The 19212-nt window shown below is 48.3% G+C and overlaps 1 protein-coding gene across 4 annotated transcripts in view; it reads right to left on the bottom strand.

Annotated features, from left to right (window-relative positions):
• Positions 1-5939: 5939 nt before the first annotated feature.
• The window catches only part of mul2 (mitochondrial E3 ubiquitin protein ligase 2), a 45196-nt gene continuing 31923 nt past the window's right edge, over positions 5940-19212 (bottom strand). For all 4 annotated transcript variants that reach the window (XM_085990053.1, XM_085990052.1, XM_085990054.1 and 1 more), the window contains 2 exons: positions 15928-16048; positions 5940-8529 (listed from right to left, as the gene is read on the bottom strand). In XM_085990053.1, coding sequence (XP_085846179.1) covers positions 7800-8529; positions 15928-16048 — 851 coding nt within the window. In that variant the 3' untranslated portion in view covers positions 5940-7799. The remainder of the gene's footprint in view (positions 8530-15927; positions 16049-19212) is intronic.

Below are 19212 nucleotides of genomic sequence, written 5' to 3'. Positions count from 1 at the left end.
TGGGAAGAGACTGGACAAGGGGAGAAAAGATAGAGTCGAGATAGGATGAGATAAGTTCTGTGGGGCAAGAATAGGCTGAAACGATGGGTCTACCAGGGCAGTCCTGTTTGTGGATCTTGGGAAGGAGGTAGAAGCGGGCTGTGCGGGGTTGGGGAACTATGAGGTTGGTGGCCGCGGGGGGAAGATCTCCAGAGGAGATGAGGTCAGTGACAGTCTTGGAAACGGTGGTTTGATGTTCAGTAGTGGGGTCATGGTCCAGGTGGAGGTAGGAGGAGGTGTCGGAGAGTTGGCATTCAGCTTGCACTAGGTAGAGGTCAGTTCGCCAAACAACAACAGCACCACCCTTGTCAGCAGGTTTAATGACAATGTCAGGGTTGGATCTAAGAGAATGGAGTGCTGCAAGTTCAGAGGGAGGTAGGTTGGAGTGAGTGAGGGGAGCAGAGAAATGGAGACGGCCGATGTCACGGCGGCAGTTAGCGATGAAAAGATCTAGAGAGGGTAAGAGGCCAGGGGGAGGGGTCCAGGTAAAACGGGAATTCTGAAAGTGGGAGAAAGTGTCAGTCATGCGGGGGGGAAGATTCCTGGCCAGAGAAGTGGGCACGGAGACGAAGGTGGCGGAAAAAGAGCGCAACATCGTGCCGAGCTCGAAATTCATTGAGGTGGGGGCATAAGGGGATGAAGCTCAGGCCTTTGCTGAGGACTGATCGTTCAGGGTCAGAGAGTGGAATGTCAGAGGGGAGAGTGAAAACGCGGCAGGGGGTGAGATTGGGAGAAGGGGGGTCAGAGGAAAGTGAAGGGGAAGAAGGTTCTGGAGGGGCGTTGGTGTCCAAGAGTTGATGAAGCTTGCGATCCTTGACATCGGAAAGAAGAAAAAATGTTTTTTGTTGAAGCGTCGGATGAGTCGAAGGATGAAATGGAACTGTGGACCCGGACAACTTTGAGATAGAGTGCGCCGGTGTTGCTGAAGAGAGAAGTCGAGAGTGTTCATGTGGCGCCGCATGGCGTTGAGCGTGGATCTCAGGGTGCGGCGAGAGCTGTAGTTCGAGGAACGATGAATATCTTGGAGATATTCGTAATCCTGGGTGGATCCGAAACATGAAGGGTGGAAGTTTAGTTGGAATCCACGTGGAATAAGTCGGAACCAGAGACAGTTGCTGAGGAAAATGATGTGGCTGTGAAACCGAGTCTTGGCAGATACCTGATCAAACACGAGAAGGGAAACTGAAAGTAATGAAGATGAACAAGGTTGAAGAGCCAAACGGAGATCCCGTCGAAGAGAAGAGCAGAACTTCTTCAAGGTAGGCATTCCTGGAAGAAGTGTGGCAGTGAACCAAACACTAGTACGATAGCAAAATACTGCAGATGCTGGAAATCTGAAATAACAGAAAATGCTGGAAAAACTCAGCAGGCCAGGCAACATCCGTGGAGAGAAATTAGAGTCAACGTTTCGGGTCAAAACCCTTTATCAAGACTAAAGAGGCACAGGGAATGAAATAGATTAAGAGTCCAGGCTGGGGGAGAACAAAAGAGAAGAGACATTAAGAGGTATTCAAAACGAGATGAGATGGTGATAGGACTAGTGGAGACAAAAGACAGCTCTAGATTAGGTGTGAAATGCGCTGGCAGAATGGGAGACAGCTGCCATGTGGGAGAGAGAAAAAAAAAAGGGAAAGGGGTGGGGGGGAAACCAAAACAAAGGTGTGGATAAAAAATATAAGTAAAAATGTAATAGGGGCCGAGATTATGATCTGAAATTGTTGAACTTGATATTGAGTCCGGAAGGCTGCAAAGTGCCTAATCGGAAGATGAGGCGCTGTTCCTCGAGTTTACGTTGAGCTTCCGTGGAACAATGCAAGAGGCCAAGGACGGTGAGGTCTGAGTGGGAATGGGGTGGTGAATTAAAATGATAGGCGACCGGGAGCTCGGGGTCACCCTTACGGACTGAACGGAGGTGTTCCGCAAAGTGGTCACCCAATCTACGTTTGGTCTCCCCAATGTAGAGGAGACCACATCGTGAGCAGCAAATACAGTGTACTAGATTGCAAGAAGTACAAGTAAATCGCTGTTTCACCTGGAAGGGGTGTTTGGGGCCCTGGACAGTGGGAAGGGGGGAGGTATAAGGGCAGGTGTTACATCTCCTGCGCATGCACGGGAAGGTGCCAGGCGAAGGGGAAGGGGTGCTGTGGGTGATAGAGGAGTGGACTAGGGTGTCTCAGAGGGAGCAGTCCCTACGGAATGCTGAAAGGGGAGGGGAAGGGAAGATGCGTTTGGTGATGAGATCACTTTGGAGGTGGCGGAAATGGCGGAGGATGATCCGTTGAATGTGGAGGCTGGTGGGGTGAAAGGTGAGGACAAGGGGAGCCCTATCGTGGTTCCAGGAGGGGCAGGGGTGAGGGCAAATGTGCGGGAGATAGAATGGACACAGTCGAGGGCCGTGTCAACCACAGTAGAGGGGAATCCTCAGTTGAGGAAAAAGGAAGACATGTCAGAAGCACTGGTGTGGAAGGTGGCATCGTCGGAGCAGATGCGGCGGAGATGGAGAAACTGGGAAAATGGAATAGAGTCCTTACACGAGGCGGGGTGGGAGGAAGTGTAGTCCAGGTAGCTGTGGGAGTCAGTGGGCTTGTAGTGAATATTGGTCAGTAACCTATCCCCTGAGATGGAGACGGAGAAGTCGAGGAAGGGAAGGGAAGAGTCAGAGATGGACCATGTGAAGGTGAGGGAAGAGTGGAAATTGGAGGCAAAGTGAATGAAATTGTCTAGTTCAGCGCGAGAGCAGGAAACGGCACCGATACAGTCATCAATGTATCGGAAAAAGAGGTGAGGGTGGGGACCCGAGTTGGACTGGAACAAAGAGTGTTCCACATATCCCACAAAAAGGCAGGCATAGCTAGGAGCCATGCGGGTACCCATAGCAACACCTTTGATTTGGAGGAAATGAGTGGAGTTAAAGGAGAAGTTGTTCAATGCGAGAACAAGTTCAGTCAGGCGGAGGAGGGTGGTGGTGGATGGGGACTGGTCGGGCCTCTGTTCAAGGAAGAAGCGGAGCGCCCTCAGGCCATCCTGGTGGGGGATGGAGGTGTAGAGGGATTCACAGAATCACAGAAACCCCACAGTGCAGATAGAGGCCATTTCGGCCCATCGAGCCTGCACCGACGCATATCCCACCCGAGCCCCGTAACCGCTACACCAACGCATATCCCACCCTATCCCCGTAACCCCACGTATTTAATCCCCCTAACACTAAGGGTCAATTTATCATAGCCAATCAACCTAACCCGCACATCCTTGGACTGTGGGAGGAAACCGGAGCACCCGGAGAAAACCCACGCAAACACGGGGAGAATGTGCAAACTCCACACAGACAGTCGCCCGAGGCCGGATTCGAACCCGGGTCCCTGGTGCCGTGAGGCAACAGTGCTAACCACTATGCCACCGTGGATTGTACGTCCATGGTGAAAAGGAAGCAGTTGGGGCCAGGAAACTGGAAACTGTTAAAGTGGTGGAGGGCGTCCGAAGAGTCGCGGATGTAGGTGGGAAGAGACTGGACAAGGGGAGAAAAGATAGAGTCGAGATTGGAAGAGATAAGTTCCATGGGGCAAGAACAGGCTGAAACGATGGGTCTACCAGGGCAGTCCTGTTTGTGGATCTTGGGAAGGAGGTAGAAGCGGGCTGTGCGGGGTTGGGGAACTATGAGGTTGGTGGCCACGGGGTGAAGCTCTCCAGAGGAGATGAGGTCAGTGACAGTCTTGGAAACGGTGGTTTGATGTTCGGTAGTGGGGTCATGGTCCAGGTGGAGGTAGGAGGAGGTGTCGGAGAGTTGGCGTTCAGCTTCCGCTAGGTAGAGGTTAGTTCGCCAAACAACAACAGCACCACCCTTGTCAGCAGGTTTAATGACAATGTCAGGGTTGGATCTAAGAGAATGGAGTGCTGCAAGTTCAGAGGGAGGTAGGTTGGAGTGAGGGGAGCAGAGTAATGGAGACGGCCGATGTCACAGCGGCAGTAAGCGATGTTGAGTCCGGAAGGCTGTAACATGCCTAATCGGAAGACCGGTCACCTGTCATTTTAATTCACCGCCCCATTCCCACTCGGACCTCACTGTCCTCGGCCTCTTGCATTGTTCCACAGAAGCTCAACGTAAACTCGAGGAACAGCACCTCATCTTCCGATTAGGCACTTTACAGCCTTCCGGACTCAATATCGAGTTCAACAATTTCAGATCATAACCTCGGCCCCTATTACATTTTTACTTATATTTTTTATCCACACCTTTGTTTTGGTTCCCCCTCCCACTTTCCCCCTTTTTTTTCTCTCCCACATGGCAGCTGTCTCCCATTCTGCCAGCGTATTTCACACCTAATCTGGAGCTGTCTTTTGTCTCCACTAGTCCTATCACCATCTCGTCTCGTTTTGAATACCTCTTAATGTCTCTTCTCTTTTGTTCTCTCCCAGCCCGGCCTCTTAATCTATTTCATTCCCTATACCTCTTCAGTCTTGATAAAGGGTTTTGACCCGAAACATTGACTCTAATTTCTCTCCACGGATGTTGCCTGGCCTGCTGAGTTTTTCCAGCATTTTCTGTTGTTATTTTGGATTTCCAGCATCTGCAGTATTTTGCTATCGTAATGGTGATGGAGGAGTTTGGGACATTGGCTGAAAGGTATGATCCTGTCAAGCTGTTGCTTGACTAGTCTATGGGACAGCTCTCCCAATTTTGGCACAAGTCCCCAGATGTTGGTGAGGACTTTGCAGGGACAACTGGGCTGAGTGTGCCGTTGTCGTGTCCATAGCCGGTGCTGAGATCAATGCCAGGTGGTCCGTGCGGTTTTATTCTTATTGTTTCTCATAGCAGACAACTGAGTGACTTGCTAGGCCATTTCAGAGGGCAGTTAAGAGTCAACCACATTGCTGTGGGTCTGGAGTCACATACAGGCCCAACCAGGTAAGGACAGCAGATGGACATTAGTGAACCAGATGGGTTTTTATGACAATCCAGTAGTTTCATGGTTACCATTACTGATACTAGCTTTTTATTCCAGATTTATTTAATTAACTGAATTTAAATTCCCCAGCTACTGTGGTGGGATTTGAAATCACATCTCCAGATCATTAGTCCAGGCCACTGGCTTACTAGTCCAGTAACATAACCACTGTGCTACCCTTAGTGATTTTGGACAGGCTTTAAAGCTATTGGAGGGATTATATATTGTGATGGCACTGACTCACCAGTCGCAGGGTTTTTACTTTATACTTTTGAATTCATTGGATGTAATAGGTCCCATGGCACTTTGAGGAAAAGCAGGAAGTTTACCTCATGTCTTGGTCAACTCAAGTGGTACAAAAGAAAATAAAAATGAGATTGGAGATTGTTACAAGGCTGTAATTTAATTGAGAGGTGCAGATTTGTAATAGTTCAAGCTGTTTATACAGTTACTAGAACTCTAAGATTGTAGCACTTTGAAAGCAGTCTTCTATCCAAGTTGCACTTTTCTGCTCAAACTCTCGTGGTACTGCAGCCATCATTTTTCCACACAATTTGTGCTGTGCAATAACAAAGAGTGAGATTTAGTTGGATGTAAACAGTCCCAAGGTGCTTGGAGGAAGGACAGGAAGTTCCCCTCATGTCTTGGCCAACATTCACCCCTCCACCAACACCACCAACACCACCAAAACCAGATTGCCTGGTCATTTATCTCAGTGCTGGTTGTGAGACCTGGCTGTGTGCAAATTGGCTTCCACGTTAGTCTATAAAACAGTGACTACACCTCAAAGAATTTATTGACTGTAAAGCTCATTGGGATAGCCTGCAGATGTGAAAGGAATTATAGAAATGCAAATCCATCTTTCTTTTCTATCAGAAGGAATTACTGTACTCCATTAAAATAGACATCAGCTCTGTGGAAAAGTACTTTGTCATAATCTGCTAGAACTCTGGAAAGTCAGCAGTAGAGAAGTTTTTATTTAGTCTTTGTCATACACCTAAATATATCTCGATAACCATTACATACTAATATGCTTGCTTCCAACAACAGAAAAATAATTACTGTCTCTCTTTTTAAAATCAATTACAATTACCAGAACACAGCTCGGTTTAATTTGGAAGCATTTGGCTTTTGATAACATTTTAATAACCAAAGCATATGAGGATCACAGACTAATGTGAGGGAGCAATGGCAATTAGAGCAGCATTTTTAGGTGAGAAAATAAAACAGCACACACAATGCTCTCGTGACCAAGCCCGTTAGGAGTATGCATTTAAAAGCAAATCAAAAAATAAAATTACAGAATTATAAATACAGCATCAGTAAATGGAAATTCTTGCATGTTTCTGATAAAAGGATTCATAGTAAGGAGGTTCTTTATGCTAAACGCTGTAGTCAGCAGCAAAGCCAAATGAGGGAACAAAGCTAGAATCAAGTCATCATACAAAATTAACTAGAAAGTAACTGACCCTAAACAGCCCAGATGCATTCCACTTTCTCGTCATCTAATGTACAGTATAGGATAGTACAAACCCACCTCATGGTATATTACCTCTTTCTAAGACAAGATTATAATTCATGATGGGGCCTGAAAAAACTACTCATAAAGGGAGTGTTAGACAGTTTTTTACATTTTAAAAAATGGACAACTTTTCTGCCTGCTGCACATCTCTTAAGCTTTCTTTTTCCTTTTTACTCCATGCCCTTCAAATCCTCCTCTTCTCCTTCCCTCCCTTACTTTTGCCTCCATTGGCACCGATGACCATCTCCTTTGAAAGTGCTTTGTTGCAGCACTATCCCAGCATGCTTAGTGCCAATGAAAAGCTTCATTCTCTTTTGTAGTGGTAGAAAGCAATCATGGAAGTAGGTAGAGGGGTCATCAATTTCATTGCAAAAATACCAAAAAAGTACTTAAGAGTGACAATTTCTGTTATCTATATGACGGAGATCATAAATTGCAGGTATTCAGCTCTGACAGTATAAATGATCATGCCACTGGTCTTCCACTTATCTGTACACTAGTATTCCTAGCTTGTGAATAGTCGCAAGACAGTGAGAAAAAGGGAATGAACTGGGGGATTAAGAATAGATCAATGGGAGTGCCAGAACAGAGGTTAAATCCTTCACTCAGTTTTCCAGTCTCCCTTCCCAGGTACTAGACATACTGCTAATCATTAATGAATGTCTTTTTAAAGCAAGATGATGTTGATTAAGTTGTTTTTGAAGTCAACATACTGACCACAATTGTAGGTTGTTGAGGAACGAACCCATGCTGCAACCTAAGTCAAAGTGACTCCAGCATACCATTCCGCTTTAATGGGCATTTTTGTTTTAAAAATAAAAAGCATCAAGTTAAAATAAATTATGGTGACACCATGAAATACTGGCTGAGGAATAGCTGCTTATGTTTATTGTTTCTATTTTGTCTCATGATGGGTTTGTGACACATGGAGCGATAGTGCCTTGTTACAAATTCCAACTGGCGTCAATACCAACCCAGGTTAATTAGGCCTTTCTTGGTCCTAAATATAATTTTGTGCAGGGTATCAGACTGTGCTGATTATTCTCGGTTTTGAACAAAGGTTAATAGCCAATCAGTATGTGAATAACAACAGGTATGATCACATATTCAGAAACCCGAGTGCCACCCTGGCTGCAGTGGTGAGAGCAGAGGGACCGCAGACAATAACACACCATTACAGTGAAGGTGTGGTGGCGGGAGCAATGTCTCTGCATAAATACGATAGCTTGACATTCTGATACAGATCAGCAATTAAAGGCACTTGATTGATTTGCTTGGTGTGTGGTAATACTCTCTCATGCTTGGTAAAGGGGAACTACTCTGACTATACAACTTCTACAAATTGGACAAGTTGGTGTGGGAAGCGCCCGCTGACAATCGTAGCAGCAACAAACATGCCCGCAAGTCAGGAAGACACATTCCCGTGGTTTAGATAGACAAATCACACACGCGTTCTCTGGGATTTCATCATCACCTGTTGTCACACCAGAGACGCGCCTGCTTTCGTTGAACCGTTCGTAGCTTCTCCTCATTTCTTCCTGTTGCTGTTTCTCGTTGAACTCATGGTACATCCTGCGCAGGACGACCATGATCATTGCAATGCCAGTTAGGGTGCTGATGGTCATGAATATCTTCCAAAATTTAACACTTGACTCCTGCTGTTTCAGGATACTTGGGAAGTCCAAGGTACTTAGGAAATATTCCAGACCATCTTTAGGAGGCTGGAGCTTGATAATCTTGTCAGAATCCAAAACTAGCTCTCCAATTCCTGTCAAAGTGGCCCCAACGCGGACTATCTCTTCAGTTTCCAGGAAGCCTTTGGGCTTCTCGCCGCTCAGGTAGTGCCCAATGATATCAGTGAAGCCTTGTGCTGCTTGGTGAAACCGTTCATACACTGTTTCAAACTGCGGCCCTGATGCCTCCAGTGGGCTGATCACACGGATTGAACTTTTCCCTCCTTCAGGAGATATCAGGTCAAAGGGTACAACATTCACTCTTTGGTGTATAATCCGCTCACTGTCGCTCCTGTTGAGAAAACAAATGCTTACATTAAACAGATGCTAACATACTTTAATTCTATACATGGTCCATAAAATAAAAAGATTGGATCTATTAAAAGTGCATCTCAATAGCCTTAGCTCAGTAATGCGATTTTTTTTTATTTTTTAAAACCACTTGTTAAAAAGACACAACTATCACATCTCTTCACGTGCCATTTGCTATCTACAGCCGATCCATGCTCACTCACTACAATTGCTACTCTGACTGGACCTGGCAGGAACACCCGTTGTAGGGTAACTCCCTGCTTACAACTTTGCTCCTCTGCAGAAGGCTGTCTGTAATTCATTCTGCAACTTCCTATGTCAAGATAAGGAATTCAGGGGAAAAAAAATTTGGTTGATTAGCGCCTACCATTAGCGCCCTCTTAGGGTGATGTTTGTGCCACTTGCGAAATTGACCAGACACTTTGCGGCGGTGCTAAACACTACTGCCATGATCTCCTGCGTCCGCAGATCGTGACGTCAGTCGAGCGTGCAACGCCCCAGACCGGATATGGAGTCACGCCCCCTGCCACTGGCAACGACAGGTAGAGGGGAACGTTTTGCAGTCGGGGACTGGTGGAGCGCTATTTAAAGGCGGCCATTTTCTGCCTTTTTTTGTCGGCGACATTTTTGCGCCACGCATTCTGTGAGAGAGAGAGAGAGAGAGAGAGAGATAGAGAGAGAGAGACTTCTGGAGAGATTAAACGCTTTGTGAAGGAGTTTTAGGTATGGAGCAGCACTTTGTAGGTTCATTTTGATTTGACCTTCCTTGCATCGATTTAGAAGAGACTATGGGGGCTGCACTCAGCTCTTTCCCTGGGCCTCTCCATTGTTCCTTCTAGCAGAATTGATGTACAGGTCTCTCCAGGCTGAGATTCAAGGTTGCAATGAGCAGGATGTAACAGGAGATTGACCCTCCCCTTTAAGAACTGGCTAGCGTCAGTGTGTCCGTGTTCCATTGCTAACTGACATCATAGAAAACATAGAAGATAGGAGCAGGAGTAGGCCATTCGGCCCCTCGAGCCTGTTCCGTCATTTAATGAGATCATGGCTGATCATCCAAATTCAATACCCTGTCCCTGCTTTCTCCCCATATCCCTTTAGCCTTAAGAAATATATCCAACTCCTTCTTGAATATATTTAATGAATTGGCCTTATCTGCCTTCTGTGGTAGAGAATTCCACAGGTTCACCACGCTCTGGGTGAAGAAATTCCTCCTCATCTCAGTAACGTTCCCCAATCCATCCTAGCCTACCATCGTAGTTTCCTTTATTTAAATTCAGGACCCTAGTCTTTGAGTCAAATACTTCACTCTCTATCTTAATGAAGAATTCTATCATATTACGATCGCTCCGCCCCAAGGGGCCTCGTACAACAAGATTGTTAATTAATCCTTTCTCATTACATAATACCCAGTCTAAGATGGCCTGATCTCTAGTTGGTTCCTCAACATATTGGTCCAGGAAACCATCCCGTATACACGCTAGGAATTCCTCCTCCTCAGTATTGTTACTAATTTGGTTAGCCCAATCTACATGTAGATTAATGTCACCCATGATAACTGCTGTGCCCTTATTGCACGCGTCTCTAATTTCCCGTTTAATGCCATCCCCAACTTCAGCATTACTGTTTGGGGGGGTCCATATACAACTCCCACTAACGTTTTCTGCCCCTTGGTATTTCTCAGCTCTACCCATACAGATTCCACATCATCAGAGCTAATATCCTTCCTTACTATTGTGTTAATCTCCTCTTTAACCAGCAATGCTACCCCACCTCCTTTTTCTTTTTGCTTGTCTTTCCTGAATATTGAATACCCCTGGATGTTGAATTCCCAGCCTTGGTCACCCTGGAGCCATGTCTCCGTAATCCTAATTATATCATATCCGTTTACATCTATTTGTGCAGCTAATTCATCCACCTTATTACGAATGCTCCTCGCATTAAAAAAACCAAGCCTAAAGGCTTTGGCCTAGAAATTCATTGACGCCACTTTTGGGGCGCTAAAGTGGGGTGTCCGCTAAAGTTTGCGGCCGCTGCCAAATCTAGGCCACTTCTCCGATATTCATTAGCTTCGCCCTACTAGTTCGGGCGAGCGCTAAAACTGCTGTTGGACGCCTCTCTTTGGGCGCTAAGCCGGAGGTGGTGATCGATAGCGCCGAGGCCAGGCGCAGCGCAGGTGCGGCCATCTCGTGACTGACAGCAGACACCCTGGCGCCGGCCAGCTCTTAAGGGGGAAGGGTCGACTGTGTCTGCTGCCACGCCCTGGATAGTGGAGCCCTCCAGCTAGGCCTGAACACTGCTGCTAGACCCAAATAGCGCCTGAAGACATGGAGAAGGCCCGTGAACGTGCGCAGTGCTTTTCAGAGCGTGATCTGAGTGTGCTGCTTGCTGCTGTGGAGAAGAGGCGCCATGTTTTGTACCCGGACAATGGCAAGAAGGCGACGGTCCGCGTCTACAGGAGAGCCTGGAGGCATGTCGCCAGCAAGCTGTCAGCCAACAGCGACGTCCCCAGGTCCGGTGCCCAATGCCGCAAAAAGATAAATGACCTCACACGCATTGTCAGGGTGAGTACCCTTTCCAATGACCTCCTCATCCTTGCATGTGCACCTCACATTATGGGCAAAGGGACCTGAAAGCTCTAATGGCCAGCCTTCATCCAGCAGCTATGGCACAGGCATGAGCATCAATTGCACATTCTGCACTGAACACACTGGCCAAGCTATTCCACCATGGGAGGCATTGCACACCAGATCATGGCGACACACTGGCCAGGCTATTCCACCACGGGAGGCAGTGCACACCAGATCATGGCGACACACTGGCCAGGCTATTCCACCATGGGAGGCAGTGCACACAAGATCACGGCGACACACTGTACTTAGAGGCCGTCCTTTCTCTTGCAGGCCAAGCTGGTGAATAATCGCAAGAGCCGGACTGCGACCGGGGGAGGACGACCCCATATCCAGCCACTCACCGACCTGCAACATCGCGTGGAGCGCCTCATGGGTGGCCGGGTGATTGGGCCCGTTGCATGTGGAGATGCCGACCCTGTTCTGGGAAGCAATGGTAAGGACATCACCTTTTGCACCTCTCTCGTCCCACTTGCGCATCAGATCTACATCCTTTGCCACTGTCCGACCAATGCGCTGCATGCCACCACTCATGCATCCCGCACTGACGCCCTCTCCTCACTCTAAAGCTACTCTTGTGCCTTCCTGCTTTCAGATGGTCAAGAGGAGGTCCCTCAACTTGCCAGTGACAGACCCTCCGAGGAGGAGCAGCAAGAGGAAGGCGGCCCATCAGGGGAACCCTCAGCCGCGGCCACCCAGGCCAATGTAGGGGACACGTCTTCCCTGGAGGGCAGCGTGGCGGAAGTGTCGAAGGGGAGGGGAGCTCCTGGGACCTGCGTGCTGCAGAAAGGCGGGAGGGGGGTGGAAGCTCGGCGGCCTTCTCCCCAGAGGGGGGATGCGTCGGAGGGGAATCCAATTGCTGGGCCCAGCGGCCTCCAGCAACGCAGGAAGGGTCGGCCAGCTCGGCGGCCTTCTCCCCAGAGGGAGAGTCCGGCCTCCAGTCAGGAGATGCTCTTCGCCGAGGAGATGGAACGCCTCGAAGACTTGTCCGCGGACTCGGAGCGCCGGCACACGGAGCTCATGGCGGCAGTGGCACGGTTGCCTGAGTCCATCGATTCCCTCTCTCGGAGTGTGTCCGAGTTCGGGCCCTTAGAGGCCACCAGTCGGGCGGAATACCGGGCAGATCTTTCAGCGACTGGCCAGGTGATTAGTGGTGCCGTCCAGTCACTGGCTGCTCTGCTGCGGGCAGTGAACAGGTCAACACGGGCACTCACTGCTGCCACACTCGCTGTGTCAGCCAGGCATTGCCAGGGCGCCCGGCGCGCTGCAGCAGCACATCGGTCTGTCCCTCGGCAGATTGGTGCGCATGCTGCAGTGCTGGCCCGGGCGAGTGCCAGTGTCTCAGGCGACCAGCGAGCGCCTGCCATCCGCCAGCTTGCCGCCATTCCTCCAGCCGCCACTGCCACTCCCCCAGTGGAGCTGCCAGGAGCTGCTGCAGCGATTGATGCTGGCCAGCCATAGCTGCAGCAATCAACAGCCGGCCGCTCGACGCCCAGACCTCGACTAGGCCGACCCCCAAGGGCATCTGCCGTCACGACATGTGCCCCTCAGGAGCCTGCCCCCAGCCTTGCAGCAGCCAATGGCCTTACTTTGCGGCGGAGCAGCAGGGCGGGCAGGGGCCACCCAAAGATGGCCACGGCATCGCCCTAGCGGGCCAAATAGTCGAATGTGTGGCCATTTGTGTTTGTTTCTTGAGGCCGAGAATTGGATGTTTGTTTTTTGAAGGCCGATGATGTGATGTTTGTTTTGGACGAAGGCCGAGAATGACGGCTATTTTAGTTGCCCTATTTTGTTAATCCTCCCCAGGTTGTGGGAGCGAGTAATGTGTTTGAGTGTTTTTTGGGGGTTTCCTCTGTTTTTGGTTTTCATGTGGGAAGGGCCCAGAGTTTGTACAATAAAGCATTTTATTTATTCACATTGTCCATGTTTGATCTTTGAAGTGTTTGTTGCCTTAACCGGCTGAGGGCTTGCGGAGCGGCTGCAATCATGTTCTATCATTGGCACAAGCCATTCCCTGACAGGGGGCCTAGAAGTGACGTTCAATAAGCCGACGACGGGCGGCCCTTGGACCTTGTGCGTCCCTCCTGGGCTGGTACTCCTCGTCCTCATGCTCCTCCTCCTGAGGTGGTGGTCCAACGTGAGGTGGCAGTGTCTGAGTCCTGCGGATAGCCAGGTTGTGCAGCATGCAGCAAACGACGACGAATTGGGAGACTCGATCCTGCGAATACTGGAGGGCTCCCCCGGAGCGGTTGAGACAGCGGAACCGTTGCTTGACCACGCCGATTGTTTGTTCTATGAGGCTCCTCGTCGCTTGATGGCTCTCGTTGTATGCCTCTTCAGCAGGGGTCGTGGGCGCGCGGAGCGGGGTCATGAGCCAGGTACACAAAGGATAGCCTTTGTCCCCGATAAGCCATCCTCTTGGGGGAGGCTGTGCCTGGAACATGTCAGCCACAGTTGTCTGTCGCAGGATAAAGGCATCGTGGCTGCTGCCTGGAAAGCGGGCATTGACAGCTAGGATGCGCTGCCTGTGGTCACACACCAGCTGTACATTGAGGGAATGGTAGCCCTTCCGGTTGCGGTAATCCTCGGCATGCTCAAGAGGTGCCCGCAAAGCCACATGCGTGCAGTCAATGGCGCCCTGCACCATGGGGAAGCCCGCTATTCTTGCAAACCCCACTGCACGTTGCTGCTGCTTGTCCAGGGTCACGGGGAAGGAGATGAATTGATGTCTCCTTCTGAAAAGGGCTTCGGTCACCTGGCGGATGCAGCAATGCACGGTGAACTGGGAGATGTTAGCGATGTCAGTAGCGGATTGGAAGGAGCCGGAGGCATAGAAGTTGAGAGCCACCGTCACCTTCACTGCCACCGACAGAGACGTCCTGCGCATCAGCTGTGGCTGCAGATCTCTCTGAAGCAGCCGGCAGATGTCTGTAACCACCTCCCTTCGGAATCGCAGCCTCCTAACACACATATCGCGGCAGACATGGTCAGATAGGAGGTCTGCTGGCGGTATACCCTGCGTGGGTAAGGCCTCAGTTGGCGACGCCTGTTGCCCCCTCTGCGTCTAGCCAGGGCTGCCACTCTCTCACGGCGTCTGTAAGCCCTTCTGGCATAAGGCTGAAATTCAGCGTTGCCACCCAATGCAGCCCCCATTATATGCTGGCAAACACTGAGCTCTGAATGAAGGCTAAGATAATTGGTAAGCTCTGGCCTGAGCCAAAAATACCTGTCCAAGTGTTGGTCCAAACCAGTAAACTCTCCTCCTTGGTCTCTGTCCAAAAAACCGTTGCACAAGAGTGAATGCTGCAAAATGGCTGGCCTTTATACTGCTGGGTAAGTGCCCTTTAATTAGCGCTCCCCCCGGCCCGGCTGGCCTGTGTACCGTTCCACTTCAGTCGCTCGGGACACCCGGCGCACATTGGGCCAGCGCGAGTGAAGTTCCGGTTTGGGGCGCACAAAGGGCGTTGCACTATTAAATGACGTCATGATCTGCGCGCGCAGCAGGGCGCGCGCTAAGACTTTGCGCCGGCGCTAAATGTGTCCTGAAGTTGGGGAGAGGCGCAGATCGCGCTGCGCCCGGGCGATAAGCGCCTAGCGCTCGAGATCTACTCCCCCTAAGGCGCTAACGGCTGGCGCGCCCAACTGAATTTCTAGGCCTTTGTGTCTTAAACACTCTTAGACCTTTTAGAATTATTATTTACTGTGACCATGTTTGATTTACACCCTTGATTTCTCTGACTGCCACTTTTGCTTTTCTCCTTCCTGTCTTTTGCTTCTATCCTTGCTTCCCTTTCCTGTCCCCCTGCCATTTTAGTTTAAACCCTCCCCAACATGAGCTTCGCCAGCGCTCTGAGGTAGTGCCTCGCTCCTCGGCGTTATTGCCTAAGAGAGTTGTGTAGCACCTGATTTAGCGCTCAAATCACCCAAGTTTGCAGTCGGAGGTGATAATTAGCGTCAGGTGCTAAACTTTGCGCCCGGCTGATAATTGCGCCCCAAACAGGGCGATACCGAATTTCTCCCCCCATAATCTTTGAAAGCCTGGGCATGGCACAGTAAAGATTGGTTAGTAACAGAAATAGTTTTTCAAGCAGCAACAAAAATTAGGACATTCTCCTGGCCATTATTCTTTTCTCAAATCATATTTTACTAAAATAGAGGCGTTAATAACAGTTTATATAAAAAAAATTAGCAGATGGTAAAGTCACACTCAAGCACAGTATGTAATTAATCTAAAGTCTCTCAAAGTCACAATTAACTGGATCAACATCAGATCTTACTGCAGTGAGTAACAATCGTTCTTTCAGAAGCATGAAAACCCTATAACTTACAAGTACTCCAGGCATAAAAATAAGTCTTTTACAAGTGATGGTATGTGGTGATTACTCCAACCCTCATCTTACACTATTAATAATTCAGAGTAAGATTTTACATTTTATTACAGTAAGAAATTCCTAGCTACAGAACTGGACACAGGTGATTGTTTGGGCAGCAGTGCTGTAATACTGCTCTCTATAAACAGCATATGTAATTACAAAGGTCACCTTCACAAGACGTAATGAGGAATCACGCTCGTAGTTTAATTTATAGGCATCTTAGGGATGGATTTCATCTTGTTCTAGAGAACTACATCTGATATTTCAATAAGTAAAAAAGTTATTTAAAAAAAAAAACTGGTTTTGAATATAACCTTCAAGAAAACAAGGCCATACACTAGACTATAAGCAACAAGGATTATTGTGGACACATACCAACTCCTAGCCAAGTTATTCCAGATCAGTTTGTGCTCTTTCAAAATAAGCCGCTGCATTACCCCAGTGCAGTCATCCTGATAATGGCTGCGCAGACTCTCCCCAACTGGTCGAGTGATACCTGTTTGGGGGGGGTGGGGTAAAGAGAACATTTAAACACAAACTTGAGGAGGATGCAGGAAGACAGGTAGTTGCCCTAAAATTCAACACCAAGACACACACACCCCAGCTTAGTGCTGGAATGACCAAGTCTTATGACTATGGTTTCAAGTTCAATTTTGCAATTACTACATGTGGTCTTAAATACACACCGGTCTTAATGGAAATAATGGACTGAAAATTAGTCTAACCAGGGCTTACTGCTGCAGTGTTCATTTTGATACAAGAGATTGAACAGCAAATGGGTTAAATATCATATACACTTTCACTATTACCTAAATATGTTGAGAAAAGGAACTCAGCAGCTACAGGTGAAATAAAGAGCAACGTGCACTTGGTAGCATGGTGCAGCAGGTTGGAGTATCAGCACGCTGCACCAGAGTGGTAGGACAGTGTTTTCTGGTTTCAATCACCAGATTCCAAATTGGTTCCATTGCCACTGTGAAGCACTGAGCAAAAACACAGTACTTCAATAGGGGGGCAGTTAAAGGGAACAGAGTTTAGATTTTTAAATGAAGGGTTACACAACGTTAAGACAGTTCAGGAAAACAGACAGACACGTAGCAGATGAAATTTAATGCAGAGAAGTGCGAAGTGATGCATTTTGGTAGGAAGAATGAGGAGAGGCGGCAATATAAACTAAATGGTACAATTTTAAAGGAGGTGCAAGAAGAGAGAGACCTGGGGGTGTACGTATACAAGTCTTTGGCTTTATAAACAGATGCACACAGTACAAAAGCAAGGAAGTTATGTTAAACCTTTATAAATCACTGCTTAGGCCCCAGCTGGAGTAGTGTCCAATTCCAGGCACCACACTTTCGGAAGGATGTCAAGACCTGAGAGAGGATGCAGAGGAGTTTTAGTACCAGGATGATACCAGGTACCAAGGATGCGGGACTTCAGTTACACAGAGGGACTAGGGAAGCTGGGGTTGTTCTCCTTGGAGCATTAAAGGTTAAGGGAAGATTTAAGGTGTTCAAAATTACAAAGGAGTTTGATAGAATAAATAAGGAGAAACTGCTTCCTGTGGTAGAGGGTCAGTAACCAGGGGACATAGATTTAAGGTAATTGACAAAAGAACCAAAAGTGAGATGAGGAGAATTTTGTTTTAACATAGCGAGTTATGATGATCTGGAATACAATGACTGAAAGGGTGGTGGAAGCAGATTCAATAACAACTTTCAAAGGGGAATTGGCTAAATACTTGAAGAGGAAACATTTGCAGGGCTATGGGGAAAGGCGAGAGGAATGGGACCAATGGGATAGCTCTTAAGCAAAATAGCCTCCTTCTGTGCTGTACCATTCTCGGATTCAGTGTCTCTGGACATTACTAATACATTCCGTAAATACAGGTGATGCCAGCTTGTGAAGAAACTCCTTCACAGAGCACATTTTCTCAGGCACCAATTGATACATTATAGTAAAATTAATTTTGATGGAAAAGGATAGTCTCGTAAACAAAGTTTCACTTCCAATATGATTCGTCAAGTGCCACATTTAAACTATATTTAAGAAGCACACATATGCTGTCTAGTGGCAGAAAACTAGTATTGCAACTGGCCAAAAATCTAATACATGCGGCACTTGTTTATTCTACCAAAAGCTAAGCAGTTCACATTTTGCTCCAGAGGCCAAAGCACATATTACACAGTTAGTGTCAGATGTGACAGCATCAGAACATTCTGCTGATGCAATTTAGACTTCTGAAGTAGCCGATATGCCTGGCAGGCCCAAAGAAAAAGCAGTTAACATAAAAACAAACAGTAGTATAACATTTCCATCTTTCACATAGCTTCCAGTATCAGAAGTCCAATACTTCAACAGTGTGGTGCCAAACAGCACATATGGACTCTACCAAAAAAATAAATTAAAAAAACCTTAAACCAGAAAGATGCAAAAGGGTGGCACAAATATGTGGTTCGCCCCGGTTCCAACGCGATTCCGTGCCGAAGGCCAAATTCAGTTGCGGCCGCCTCGCCCGCAGCGGCCGCAAACAACGTTTGAAAAACGGGGCCTTGCAGCTCCGAGAGGCCGGCGCATAAAGGTGGAGGGGCGGCCGGCCGCTTTCCCGGCGGCCGCATGGCCGCACCTCCCTCCCCGGACTCCTGCACCACCCCCCCGCGGCATTGCTGTCTGACTCCCGCGAGCCCGGCACTTCTCCGTGGTGCCGGGCTCATTTGCCGGGGGAATCCAGCGGCGATCTCACGGCTGCAGGCAGCTCCTCCTTAAGAGAAGGAGGAGGCCTGCAGTACCCCAGCCTGCCGCACCGCATCGGGTGGCGCAGCGGCAGCTGGACGCCTGAAATAGACATTCATCGCCCCATGCGAGGCAGCCAAACCCTGCAGTAGCGCCCGCCTCCGTCTTGGCCCGTTGCAACTGAATTTCAGGCGGGCGCTACGGGAATTTCTAGGCCCTAGTATCTGAACAGACTAAGAAAAAAATTCAATTCGGAGCATCAACAAACATGACTGAGTCGACTGGTTTTTATCATGTTTGACGGTGGTTGCGGCACATTTCTTTGCCTGCCGGAGAGGTTTTATCTTGCCACGTTGCTCACTGCTTTCAGTGGAGCAGAGAGCATGCTGGGAGGCAAGGCTTTGTGAGGAACCATCAGGCTTCTGCACCCAGTCTTCTAAATCCCAAGATGGCCGACCCAATTAAGAGCACTGTTAACCTAATTTATTTATTTTTCTTAAAACCTTGTCACAGGGTAAGTCATGTGGTCCCTTCCCCTCCGGGACTGCATTTAAATCAAGTCCAGGCGGATGGGCTGAAAGTTGTCCGCCTCTGCCAGCTACAATGCTCCCATGTGACACAGGTTTGGTGCAGTCCCACAGCACAGAACTTTCCAAGGTTTACCACAAACATAATTCCATAGAGACAGTCGGTGTAGAAAATAAATTCACGTTGGTGCATTAGTGGATAATTTTCTGAGTCTATTATTAAGGTAGTGTTGAGACAGAGTAGAGTGAACTTTACCCTCCATCAAGACATAGCCTACCTTGGAATTCCTGATGCTGATAATGTGACAAAATTAGAAAGTGCTCATTTCCAGGCCTTCCCCTTGATGAGCAAAAATAAATAAATAAATAAATAAAATAATATAACCCGGTGGCTTTTAAAAGA

The sequence above is a fragment of the Somniosus microcephalus genome, chromosome 6 (genome assembly GCF_052327205.1).
Source record: "Somniosus microcephalus isolate GS21.2 chromosome 6, FLI_Smic_1.0, whole genome shotgun sequence".
In the NCBI taxonomy this organism is placed as follows: domain Eukaryota; kingdom Metazoa; phylum Chordata; class Chondrichthyes; order Squaliformes; family Somniosidae; genus Somniosus; species Somniosus microcephalus.
Note: the sequence above shows the minus strand (reverse complement) of the source record. Positions and strands in the feature narration are given on the sequence as shown.